This window comes from Colobus angolensis, unplaced genomic scaffold (genome assembly GCF_000951035.1).
Source record: "Colobus angolensis palliatus isolate OR3802 unplaced genomic scaffold, Cang.pa_1.0 Scaffold109, whole genome shotgun sequence".
NCBI lineage: Eukaryota > Metazoa > Chordata > Mammalia > Primates > Cercopithecidae > Colobus > Colobus angolensis.
The window spans coordinates 6,018,276-6,031,252 of NW_012111919.1; the positions used below are offsets into that span (position 1 = coordinate 6,018,276).

Consider the following 12,977-nt stretch of genomic DNA (forward strand, 5'->3'; position numbering starts at 1 on the left):
GTGTTAGCCAGGATGGTCTCGATCTCCTGACCTCGTGATACGCCCGCCTCGGCCTCCCAAAGTGCTGGGATTACAGGCTTGAGCCACCGCGCCCGGCCAATACTTAAGTTTTAATAATAACTTAAGTCCAAATTTGATGTTACCACTGTAGAATATAATTTCCTCTCTTGTCAAATAGGGATTGTACTGACCACCCTCTCCAGGCTGTTGTAAGGATTAAGTAGGATGACATATTATCTGAGAAGAGTAAAGTTTTACAGATGCAGACGCTGAACAGATAGTCAGCTCACTGACTAGCTAAGAGACTCAATCCCACAAACTCAGTCTCAAAACATCTTCAAAATCTTGAATTGACCCACCACACCCAGCTTCAAGTTAAGTTTTAAAAGAACTGTACTGATTGCTAAGTCGTTTCTTATGCTATTTTTTTAAATGTAACTGTCTTAAAAAGCAAATAATTAAATGAAATTGCTTAATATACATAGCATTCATACCTATTTACTAGTTGATCAAATAACAAACTCTGGTTCACACTTTCAAATCTGTTTTTCCTGGAACGACAACTTTTTCTGACTTCCATGTCACCATTTATACAAGAAAGGTCCCCATCTCCCTTCTTTTCCCCTCGAAGGGGATGGCTTCGAAGGGCTACAAAAAGAGAGATATTTACATTTCAAAGCACAGAATACAGAAAGAAAGAAAAGAAAAAAAAATGAAAAAATTACTTTTAAAAGACTACAAAAAGTTTAATATAACCTTTTAAAGACTTTAATATTCAATAATCTAAAATTTCTATAAATTTTACAATGTCATAAATAATTTAAATTATTTCAGGTATGCTGATTTCCCAAAGTTTAACAATTACATACTTTTTTTACTATGACTGAAATTCAGCCATTTCCAACTGTATGCTCAGCATACTATTAAATCACTCTATTTTTCCCCACTTTACTGCTTTCTCTAACATTGCAAGAATTTTAATACTAACCAGTTTTATAATAGAATACTCACATAAACTACTATGTCCGTTTGGTAACGTAGCACCAGGCTGAGAAGTTAACCTAGAACACAATTATATTTAATATGCAAACACATCAACATTTGTTTATATAAGCAAGAAATGCAACACTGCTGGAATTATTTTAATCTTTAAAATGTTATTTTAATTTTTAAAACTTTTTTAAAAGATAATTTTTTTACTGTAAGATTGGTAATATGCCAATTAATCAAATATACTAGCTAACTTAGTTAAAAGCCATTTTATTACTTCAAGAAAAGCTTTAATAACAGATTATAAACTAAGTTTACTCTGCCATAAACTTTACAAATTTTAAAACCCAAAAAAAAGGCTTAAGCTTAATATGTACGATAAAATTAACTGAGACCATAAGTAGCAGGGGTCACAGGCATTAACTATTGGTTTTGGTTGTTGAAATAAAATTCAAACAATGATAAATTTATTAACACAATAAACAGTAAGAAAAAAGTGTTTGCATACCTGTATCATTTAATAATTTCTTCAAAGTATGTTATTACACATTTAAACTGACAAATGAAACCAGCTGATTTATCAAAAGAGCCATTTTACAATTCTCCCTTTTGGGTGGAAGAAGAGAAATGTAAATCGCTCGAAAGTTACTAACAAGGCCATCAAAACATGAGGACTAGGAAAAAGTCACCGTACTTCTTAATATAGTCAGAAAGTTCAAAAGTAAAAACTAAATTGCTGCATAATAAAAGATATTTTTATGCAAACTAAGATATTTTTCAAATAGCCAACAATCATTAGTTTCGAAGATTAAAAAACTAGGGAAAGGACATCCAGAAAATCACAAATATATGTGGCTGTCTTTTTTTTTTTTTTTCCCTCGAGACAGAGTCTTGCTCTGTCACCCAGGCTGGAGTACAGTGGCACGATCTCGGCTCACTGCAACCTCCGCCTCCTGGGTTCAAGCGATTCTCCTGCCTCAGCCTCCCAAGTAGCTGGGATTACAGGCACACACCACCATGCCTGGCTAATTTTTGTATTCTTAGTAGAGATGGGGTTTCACCATGTTCGTCAGCTCGAACACCTGACCTCAGGTGATCTGCCTGCCTCTGCCTCCCAAAGTGCTGGGATTACAGGCGTTAGCCACCATGCCTGGCCCCTATGACTGCCTTCTATGTGGTTTGCACAAACTTTTAATCAAAATAATCTAACATTTTTGGTTACTCCAGTACTCTTCATGTTAAATTATAAATATATTGTATATCACAATACCCCTGCCCAGCAAAGGTCACAGTTAAGATGACTAAAGGTTATAAACAGAAATGCAAGCCAGGCACAATGGCTCACGTAAGCCTGTAATCCCAGCACTTTGAGAGGCCGACACGGGTGGATCACCTGAGGTCACGAGTTCGAGACCAGCCTGGCCAACATGGTGAAACCCCCTCTTTACTAAAAACACAAAAATTAGCTGGGCGTGGTGGTGGGCACCTGTAATCCCAGCTACTCGGGAGACTGAGGCAGGAGAATTGTTTGAACCCAGGAGGTAGAAGTTGCAGTAAGTGGAGATCACACCACTACACTCCAGCCTGGGTGACAGAGCAAGGATCTATCTTCAAAAAAAAAAAAAAAACCTCTAACTACTATGCATCTTCAGATTGTCAAAAAACAACAAAAAAAAATCTAGCCCCCCCATCCCCTAGAAAACAACAAAAAAATACCTTTTCCTAGTATACTATCTTAGAGAAAATTTCATTTTTAGCACCATTGTATACAATGCACGTGATTCTCCAGGTATATGAGTGTGACTATAAAGTAACAAAATGGATGTAATACAGGTATTCTTAAAATGTTGTCATTGCACAATGTGTTTCCGGAATTCTTGAGAATCACTCTCAAAATCCACTTAAAACCACACAGAAAAACCAACTTTATTACTTCATAAATATACTTTGTCTTTAGACCCAACAAAGCATTAACTCAGCTTGATCAGTTTATTCCCAAGTCTTGGCACCAAATGAATCCTGACTGTACACAAAGCCAAATGGATGGAATTTCACATCACTTGAATTGTTCAAAAGAATAACATGCAGACCCTAAAGTCATTCCACAAAAGAAATCTAAAACTTTTTGGAACAATGGCAACATCATTGGGGAAAAAAGCACAATAAGCTTTTTGTCTGCTCTAAAGAAGACAATGCTTACTTGGCTTTTATTACTAATGAAAGATCTGCTTTAAGAAAAAATTTCAAAAAGCTTGTTCTTCAAATGATCCAATTACCTTATAGTCACAGATTATTGTCATCATGATCTTTATAAAAGGGAGAGAGAGTGAAAAAGGAGACATGACATGAAATACATGAGTATATTAAGAGATTTAATATACTGAGTTTTTTGGGTTTTTTTTGAGACGGAGTCTTAGCCATCCAGGCTGGAGTGCAGTGGTGCGATCTTGGCTCACTGCAACCACCATCTCCCGGGTTCAACTGATTCTCTCGTCTCAGCCTCCCGAGTAGATGGGATTACAGGCACCCGCCATGATGCCCAGCTAATTTTTGTATTTTAGTAGAGACATAGTTTCACCATGTTGGCCAGGTTGATCTTGAACTCCTGACCTCAGATGATCCGCTCGCCTTGGCCTCCCAAAGTGCTATGATTACAGGTGTAAGTCACCATGCCCAGCCTATACTGAGATTTCGTAAGGGTTAGCCTGCTTAAACATATGTGCCTAAAAGTTTCTGTATGTATCAATGTTCCCAAAAGTTGGTCACTTAAATTGAGTGCGTAGCTTTGTTCTTTTATTTTTTGAAAAGAAGGTGTGTTGGAGATTTTTTCCCTGTATCACTGTTTCCTGAATTTTTATTTATTATTTATTACTTTTTGAGGGACAAAGCCTCACTCTGTCACCCAGGGTGGAGTGCAGTGGCTCTACCTTGGCTCATTGCAACCTCTGCCTCCTGGATTCAAGCAATTCTCATGCCTCAGTCTCCCAAGTAGCTGGATAACAGACGTGCACCATCATACCTGGCTAATTTTTGTATTTTTAGGGGAGACAAGGTTTCACCAGGTTGGCCAGGCTGGTCTCGAACTCCTGACCTCAGGTGATCCCCGCCAACCCCCGTCTCAGACTCCCAAAGTGCTGGGATTACAGGTGTGAGCTGCTGCGCCTAACCCTATTTCCTGAATTTTTAAATGGAAACTGTTTCACTTTGCATTAGGTGATTATTACATTAGAATTTTCTAGGCCGGGCGTGGTGGCTCAAGCCTGTAATCCCAGCACTTTGGGAGGCCGAGACGGGCGGATCACGAGGTCAGGAGATCGACACCATCCTGGCTAACACGGTGAAACCCCGTCTCTACTAAAAAACACAAAAAACTCGCCGGGCGAGGTGGCGGGCGCCTATTATAGTCCCAGCTACTCGGGAGGCTGAGGCAGGAGAATGGCTTAAACCCGGGAGGCGGAGCTTGCAGTGAGCTGAGATCCCGCCACTGCACTCCAGCCTGGGCGACACAGCGAGACTCCATCTCAAAAAAAAAAACAAAGAAATTTCTACAGCTTTAATTATCTGGGGCATACACCATTGCAATATCAGACTTAAAAATCATACTTATTCTCCCTTTCCCATACAAACTCAAGGCATTTAATGATTTATGAGGGTTATAAACCTCAATTCAAAAAAACCCCAGTTCTGACAGACCTCACTTAACCACTACCACTCCTCAATTCTAATATGCCTCCGCAGTCCACATAAGTGGTTTTATTACTAATGAAAGATCTGTTTTAAGAAAAAATTTCATATATTTCTGCCTCACCTCACTACTTCATTACGTAATCACAAAAGGAAACTTTCAAGCATGCTACTACATTTGAGTATACAGCAAATCTTTTTTTTCTTTTTTAAGACAGAGTCTCATTCTGTTGCCCAGGCTAGAGTGCAATGGTGCGATCTCGCCTCACCGCAACCTCCATCTCCTGGGTTCAAACAATTCTCATGCCTAAACCTCCCAACTAGCTGGGTACAGGCATGCACCGCCATGCTTGGCTAATTTTTGTATTTTTAGTAGAGATCGGATTTCACCATGTTGGCCAGACTGGTCTCGAACTTCTGGCCTCAGGTAATCCACACCCCTTGGCCTCCCAAAGTGCTGGAATTACAGGCATGAGCCACCACGCCCAGCCAAGTGTACAGTAAGTCTTAGGAAAATTTCAATTTGTCTGTATCTTAGAGTATGCCTATTATTCTAGATATACATCAGGTTAAATAAATGACTAGTAGCAAAATAAATAACCGCTGACCAAAAAAGTCAATAAAATAGCATTCTCTACTCAAAGTATTTGTAAGCTACAACATCTGTCTATGTTAGTATGTATATTTGGGAATTTCTATATACAATATAAAAAATATATATTAAAAATATTTTTGACCAAAAACATCCTATTTTACTAAAAGTATCAATCATTAAAATTATGTTGATACAGTTGGGCCTTAAACCCAGGTTTTAGCCCAAAAGAAAACTCATAATCTATCTCAAATCACTTATGAAGATTCAGAAGTTCTAGGTCCACTTTTATTTCTATCTTCATCCAATTACCTAACTCTAAAATGGAAATTTATTTTGCCAATTAACAGTAATTTCTTTGACCTTAGTGGTCTTTGCAAAGTTCTTTAGAATTCGTTATTTTCCACAGCTAATACTAATTCTTATCTGTATTCAATTTTCCTCCACATAAATTATTACTTCTAACAAATTATTTTTTGTGAAAGTACTTTAATAAGTTTACCTTACATGCTCGTAAGAGTTTAGATTACCAAAATAAAGGAATCAAGATTCCCAGGCTCATGACACACAAATACAAGTCTTCAAGTAATTCTTAATTTTTTATACTTATATTACCTCAAAATCTAAAATATTTTTAACTACAAGTTTTCCTTAAAATTAAATTCTACTGAATAGGTCAAACTGCATTTTATTTTCAGGTCATCTGAAACATCAAAAGATTTTAATTCTAAAAGTTTAACAGTTACTCAGACTCCTAGATGAATAAACTAAAAAAAAAACTTTTTTTTTTTTTTCCACGAAGACAGGTCTCACTCTGCCACCCGGGGTGGAGTGCAATGGCGAGATCACAGCTCACTGTAGCCTCAAACTCCTGGGTTCACGGCATCCTCCAGCCTTAGCCTTTCGAGTAGATGGTACTACAAGCACGTGCCACTGTAGCTAATTTTTTAATATTTCATAGAGATGAGGTCCCACTATGTTGCCCAGGCTGTTCTTGAACTCCTGGGCTCAAGCAATCCTCCCACCTTGGCCTACCAAAGTTCTGGGATTATAGGCATGAGCCACCATGCTTGGCCTCAAAAATCTTTTAAATTCTGTGAGCTACTAAACATTGTCCTTTTGCCAAAACAGAAACAGTAAATGTATTAGTATTCATTATTTAAGTTTTTTACTTAAAATGTATTTAGTATTTTTTTAAAGAAATATCTCACTCGGCCGGGCACGGTGGCTCAAGCCTGTAATCCCAGCACTTTGGGAGGCCGAGACGGGTGGATCACGAGGTCAGGAGATCGACACCATCCTGGTTAACACGGTGAAACCCCGTCTCTACTAAAAAAAATACAAGAACTAGCCGGGCGAGGTGGCGGGTGCCTGTGGTCCCAGCTACTTGGGAGGCTGAGGCAGGAGAATGGCGTAAACCCGGGAGGCGGAGCTTGCAGTGAGCTGAGATCCGGCCACTGCACTCCAGTCCGGGCGACAGAGCGAGACTCCGCCTCAAAAAAAAAAAAAAAAAAGAAATATTTCACTCTAAGGTACCTAAATGATTCCTAAATGGAAGCATATCTTTCACATGGTCTCTCAAAATTTTTGAGGCCTTTTTATATGAAAGATTTCTATATGAAATATCGGCCAGGCGCGGTGGCTCACGCCTGTAATCCCAGCATTTTGGGAGGTTGAGGCGGGTGGATCACCTGAGGTCCAGAGTTCGAGACCAGCCTGGCCAACCTGGTGGAACCCCGTCTCTACTAAAAATAGAAAAATTAGGCCAGGCACGGTGGCTCATGTCTGTAATCCCAGTACTTTGGGAGGCCGAGGCAAGTGGATCACCTGAGGTCAGGAGTTCAAGACCAGCCTGACCAACACGGAGAAACCCTGTCTCTACTAAAAATACAAAATTAGCTGGGCGTGGTGGCACATGCCTGTAACCCCAAGTACTCGGAAGGCTGAGGCAGGAGAATCACTTGAACCTGGGAGGCAGAGGGTGCAGTGAGCCAAGATAGCGTCACTGCACTCCAGCAAAACTCCATCTCAAAAAAAAAAAGAAAAGAAATATCAAGATCAATTTATATAAAGGCCTGCTGGGTGGATAAAATAAATCTAGTATATTACTTGCACTTGAATAAACTGTTAAAATCATCTTAAAAGTCCAATTTTAACACTAAAAGAACATTGTTAGGAATATTTATCTGGAAGATATTTGATTCACTCATTTAATAAATGCAAGATAGAGACTATAACAGGTAGATCAAGTCTAAAAGTATAATTACATGGTAGTACTAAAGTAACATCATCATAATGATCCAGACCTGTTTCATCTCACAGATGTATGGGTGTGGGAAAGAAAAATAAAAATAAAACTCAACAGACTATGATTCATGTATTTTTCTACTTAGCCCCCATACAATGCAAATTACAAAACATAAACTGGTACATCTTATGGAGTATATTTTATTAAGTATAGAGACCCCTTAGGGACTAATAAATGTACGCAGCCTGTCAAAGTCTATATAACCCCAAAGATTTTTTTCCCTAGAGAATAAAAGTATCCAGAATTTATCTACACATATAAAATCAAAATATTTTTAAATACTTGAAGAATAAAAACAAAGGACTTCCCTTTTACTTCTGTTCAGTCACACATCATCAGCACTTCTACTTTAAAGAGTTTAAAGAACCCTTTAGTTCCCAGACCGATGTAAAAAAAAAAAAAATTGTTTTTAATTAGAAAAAAATAAAAATAAAGACTTTAAACAAAACAGAAGCTAAAGAATCTGATTTCAATGTTTAAATCTTTTCTATGTGGGTGCCTAACCTAACTACCATTTGGGAGTAAATTAAACTTAATTTTCGTCAGTTTCAGAGTAAATGTTGGTAATTTACTCTGAAACTGACGAAAATTAAGTTTTCCTGATACATACTGAACCAGATACAAGCAAATTTAAGTTTAAAACAGGGTAAACAGATGAAAAGATGTCTTTAAAAATTAATTTAAATGTCATTATATCTTCGTATATCAACTCAAGTGAAATAGTCAATAATCTTAAAAAAGGGATTTTATTTTCAGGTAAAAATATAATTCTGACCATATGTTTTATTTAAATTTTCAGGACTATAAATACATATGCATACTCAAGAGTCATCAAAATCCTTATTGTTTCACTTATGGTAGTTTCTGTTACATACCATATATCTTTATAAAACAAATATATTTTAGAGTATTATCAGGAGAAAATAAAATTACATACAAAAATTATAAAATAAGTTTAATTCAATTTACTTATAAGTATTTATAAGATATTTATTTTATAAGCTAAAAAAATTAGCATTAATATCAGCACTGAATCACATTCAGTAATTTAAGAAAAAACAATCAATGAGTTCTCCTTTCTCACCTGGCCTGTCCAGTTGATAAATTCCATTCCTCTCGCTGACCAGTACTTCGTGATTTTGATTTGTCTTTGCAAACAGAATCAGGTTGTTTCAAAGTGCGTTTGGCTGGAGGAGATACGTGGCTATCACTTAAACTACCATCAACTTCAGCTTTCTGAAAGACAATGTTAAAAATGTATTTATTATTCCTATTAAGACAAGTAGAATTGTTAATATTAAGGGCCAGGCTCAGTGGCTCACTCCTGTAATGCCAGCACTTTGGATGGCTGAGGCAGGCAGATCACTTAAGGTCAGGAGTTCAAGACCACACTGGCCAACATGGTGAAACCTCGTCTCTACCAAAAAAAAAAAAAAAAGTTAGCTGCGTGTGGTGGCAGGCGCCTGTAATTCCAGCTACTTGGGAGGCTGAAGCAGGAGAATCGCTTTAACCCAGGAGGCAGAGGCTGCAGAGAGCCAAGATCAAGCCAGTGCACTCCAGCCTGAATGACAGAGCAAGACTGTTTCAAAAAAAAAAAAAAAAAGAATTGTTAACATTCTTGGAAAATCAAGCACAGTATTTTGTCAACCAATAAATATTTACTGAATTATACTACAACAAATATAGCAAAATGTATAATCTGTAAATATAAAAGCAAGAAAGATTACATTTATAATCAGAAAAATATGTTGTTGTTTTTATTTTGAAAAATGTTCAAGAAAAGGTGTGTGTTCTTAAACGTTTGGTGTGTATATGTATCTTTTTCGTATTGACACAATCCCTCAGACCTTCCTAAATACTCCAGTATATACCTCCCCAAACAAGGACACTTTGCTACATTACCACCATACAAGCCCCCTAATCAGGAAATGAACACTGGTATAATACAAAGTCAAACCACAGACATATTCAAATTTTACCAATGTCCCAACAACGCCTCTCTTTCTAAAGACGGGATACTAAACAGAAACACATATTGCATCTAGTTAATGGACCTCCTCAGTCTCCCTTAATCAGTCTTTCCTTCTTTCCCTATCTTTCATGTCCTTGACTGTCAAGAGCATAGGCGAGCCAGGCGCGGTGGCTCATGCATGTAATCCCAACACTTTGGGAGGCCAAGGCAGGGCAGTTCAGACAAGCCTGGTGAACCCACCTCTACTAAAAATATATTTTTTTAAAGCCAGGTGTGGTGGTACACACCTATAATCCCAGCTACTCAGGAGGCTGAACACAAGAATCCCTCAAACCCAGGAGGTGGAGGTTGCAGTGAGCAACCACTGCACTCCAGATGGGTGACAGACCGAGACTCCGTCTCAAAAAAAATAAAAGAGTATAGGCCTTTTATTCTCTAGGATGACCCCCAATCTGGGCCCAGCTGATGTTCCTAATGATCAGATTTGGGCCACATATTCTTAAAAAATATATACAGAAATGATGCTGTGCATACTATACCTATCCTTCCCATCCCTAGGGATAACCCTCATCACTTGGTCAATCTGGTGTCTGCCAGGTTTCTTCACTGTAAAGTAGCTATGTTTTCCTTTGTATTTGATTTATATATTACGGGGAATTATTTTGATAATTCACCAATATCCTGTTCCTCATCAAATCTCTACCAACCAGCCTTAGTATTCATTGACTACTCTTGCCATTATCAAATACCACAAAGATGGTGATTAGCTAATTCCATCATTCCTTCTACATTTGTAGTTGGCATTTTAAGAGAGTTTACCCTGTCTCCATAAATTCATTTATTCATTTATATTTTTATCAGTATCATGGATTCTTATTTTATTCTACAAATTGTAATTCCCTACTCTATTTATTTTGCTGCTCAAATTATGTGAGATTTAGCCAGCGTGAGCCCCTTCAAAGTAATTCCTGTGTCTTTTGACACATTCTCATCATTTTGAGTACTTCCTTACTTTCTGGAACAACTGAATTCTGTAGACTCATTTTATACTTTCCCTCTCTGGCCCTAGATTAGCATTTCAACAAGGAGCCTTGGTTCCTCTTAGTCAATGATAGTATTTAGAAACCAAAAGTTGGGCACTACATGTGCTCACTGTTACTGAGGTTTCACTGCAATTAAGTGCTCTCAGCAGAGAGACCTAAGGAATGTATAAACATATAAACATACACATACATATATACCTAAACCTCTTTTCTTTCTTTTTTGAGACAGACCCTCAATCTATGTGATCACTGCTCACTGTGGCCTCTGCCTCCTGGACTCAAGCGATCCTCTAGCCTCAGCCTCCCAAGTAGCTGGGACTACAGGCACCTGCCATCATGCCCAGCTAATTTTTTGTTGTTGTTAAGATGGGACCTCACTATATTGCCTAGACTGGTCTCAAACCCCTGGCCTCAAGCAATGCGCCCACCTCAGCCTCTCAAAGTGCCAGGATTATAGGTGTGAGTCACCACACCTCGCCCAGCACCTTTCAAAGATCTGAACAAAAATATTTGCCACCTATTGTCTCTAAGGGAGGTCACTGTATCTATGCAATAAGAATCTTGATCTTCACAACCCTTTATCTTAACCCAGACACTCCTTTATACTGATTTCTGGTTTTTAGAAAATAACTCTTCCAACAAATTGCCAATTAGAAAATCTTTGAGGCTGGGCGCGGTGGCTCAAGCTTGTAATCCCAGCACTTTGGGAGGCCAAGACGGGCGGATCACGAGGTCAGGAGATCGACACCATCCTGGCTAACACCACGGTGAAACCCCGTCTCTACTAAAAAATACAAAAAACTAGCCGGGTGAGGTGGCGGGCGCCTGTAGTCCCAGCTACTCGGGAGGCTGAGGCAGGAGAATGGCGTAAACCCAGGAGGCAGAACTTGCAGTGAGCTGAGATCCGGTGTCCCAAAAAAAAAAAGAAAGAAAATCTTTGAATCCACTTATCAGTTGTAAGTCCCCCATTTTTCCCGTCTTTCCAGACTGAATCGATGTATATCTCACATGTACTGACTGATGTCTTATGTCTTCCTAAAATGTATACAACGAAGCTATAACTCAACCACTTTGGGCACATGTTCTCAGGACCTCTTGAGACTGTGTCTTGGTCCATGGCCACTCATATTTGGCTCAGAATAAATCTCTTTAAATATTTTACAGAGTTTGACTCTTTTTGTCAACAAATATCTATAATCCTTTCCAATATGCTACCATATAGAAATATCTGTGGCCAGGCACAGTGGCTCACATGAAATCCCAAAACTTTGGGAGGTCAAGGCAGGATGATTGCTTGAGGCCAGGAGTGCCAGACCAGCCGGGCAATATAATGAGACCTTATCTCTACAAAAAAATCAAAAATAAAAATTAGTTAAGTCAGGCGTGGCGGCTCATGCCTGTAATCCCAGCACTTTGCAAGGCCGAGGCGGGTGGATCACCTGAGGTCAGGAGTTCCAGACCAGCCTGACCAACATGGTGAAACCCCATCTCTACTAAAAATACAAAATCAGCCAGGCATGGTGGCACATGCCTGTAATCACAGATATTGGGGAGGCTGAGGCAGAAGAATCGCTTGAACCCAGGAGGCAGAGGTTGCAGTGAGCCAAGATCATGCCATTGCACTCCAGCCTGGGCAACAAGAGGAAAACTCTGTCTCAAAAGAAAAATAATAATTAGTTGGGCATGGAGGTATGCACCAGTGGTCCCAGCTACTCTGAGTATCTGGTACTCCTGGCCTCAAGCAATCATCCTGCCTTGACCTCCCAAAGTTTTGGGATTTCATGTGTGAGCCACTGTGCCTGGTCACAGATATTTCTATATGGTAGCATATTGAAAAGGATTATAGATATTTGTTGACAAAAAGAGAGGGTGAAGTGAGAAGATCGCTTGAGCACAGGCGGTCAAGGCTACAGTGAGCTGTGATCACGTCACAACCTGGGCGAAAGAGCAAGACCCCATCTCAAAAAAAAAAAAAAGCCACAAGGCCACACTGGTACTACAAGGCACAAAAGAAAAAATACTTGAAATTCAAATATGAGCATGTATATAATTAAGATGGTATATTAGTTTCATAATACACCAACACTTATTAGGTTAAGTTCCCAAGAAAAGCTAGTTAGCTACTTCCAAACTATATTCAGTACAGGGTGGAAAATCATTTAAGAAATACTTCAATCTTATAATAATCCTTTGTTAGTCAACATACTATACTCAAATCAGTGTTTCTTAATTGAGTCCTTTCATTTTTTTTTTTTTCTGTGAGACGGAATCTCGTTCTGTCACCCAAGGTGGAGTGCAGTGGCACGATCTTGGCTCACTGCAAGCTCTGCCTCCTGGGTTCAGGCGATTCTCCTGCCTCAGCCTCCTGAGTAGCTGGGACTACAGGCG

The 12,977-nt window shown here is 38.8% G+C and overlaps 1 protein-coding gene across 3 annotated transcripts in view; it reads right to left on the bottom strand.

Moving 5' to 3' along the window:
* Positions 1 to 12,977, bottom strand: part of ATAD2B (ATPase family, AAA domain containing 2B) — a 190,380-nt gene that overhangs the window by 151,683 nt on the left and 25,720 nt on the right. For all 3 annotated transcript variants that reach the window (XM_011950768.1, XM_011950759.1, XM_011950751.1), the window contains exons 2-4: positions 8,659 to 8,810; positions 1,012 to 1,061; positions 495 to 648 (exon numbers count right to left, since the gene is read on the bottom strand). In XM_011950768.1, coding sequence (XP_011806158.1) covers positions 495 to 648; positions 1,012 to 1,061; positions 8,659 to 8,810 — 356 coding nt within the window. The remainder of the gene's footprint in view (positions 1 to 494; positions 649 to 1,011; positions 1,062 to 8,658; positions 8,811 to 12,977) is intronic.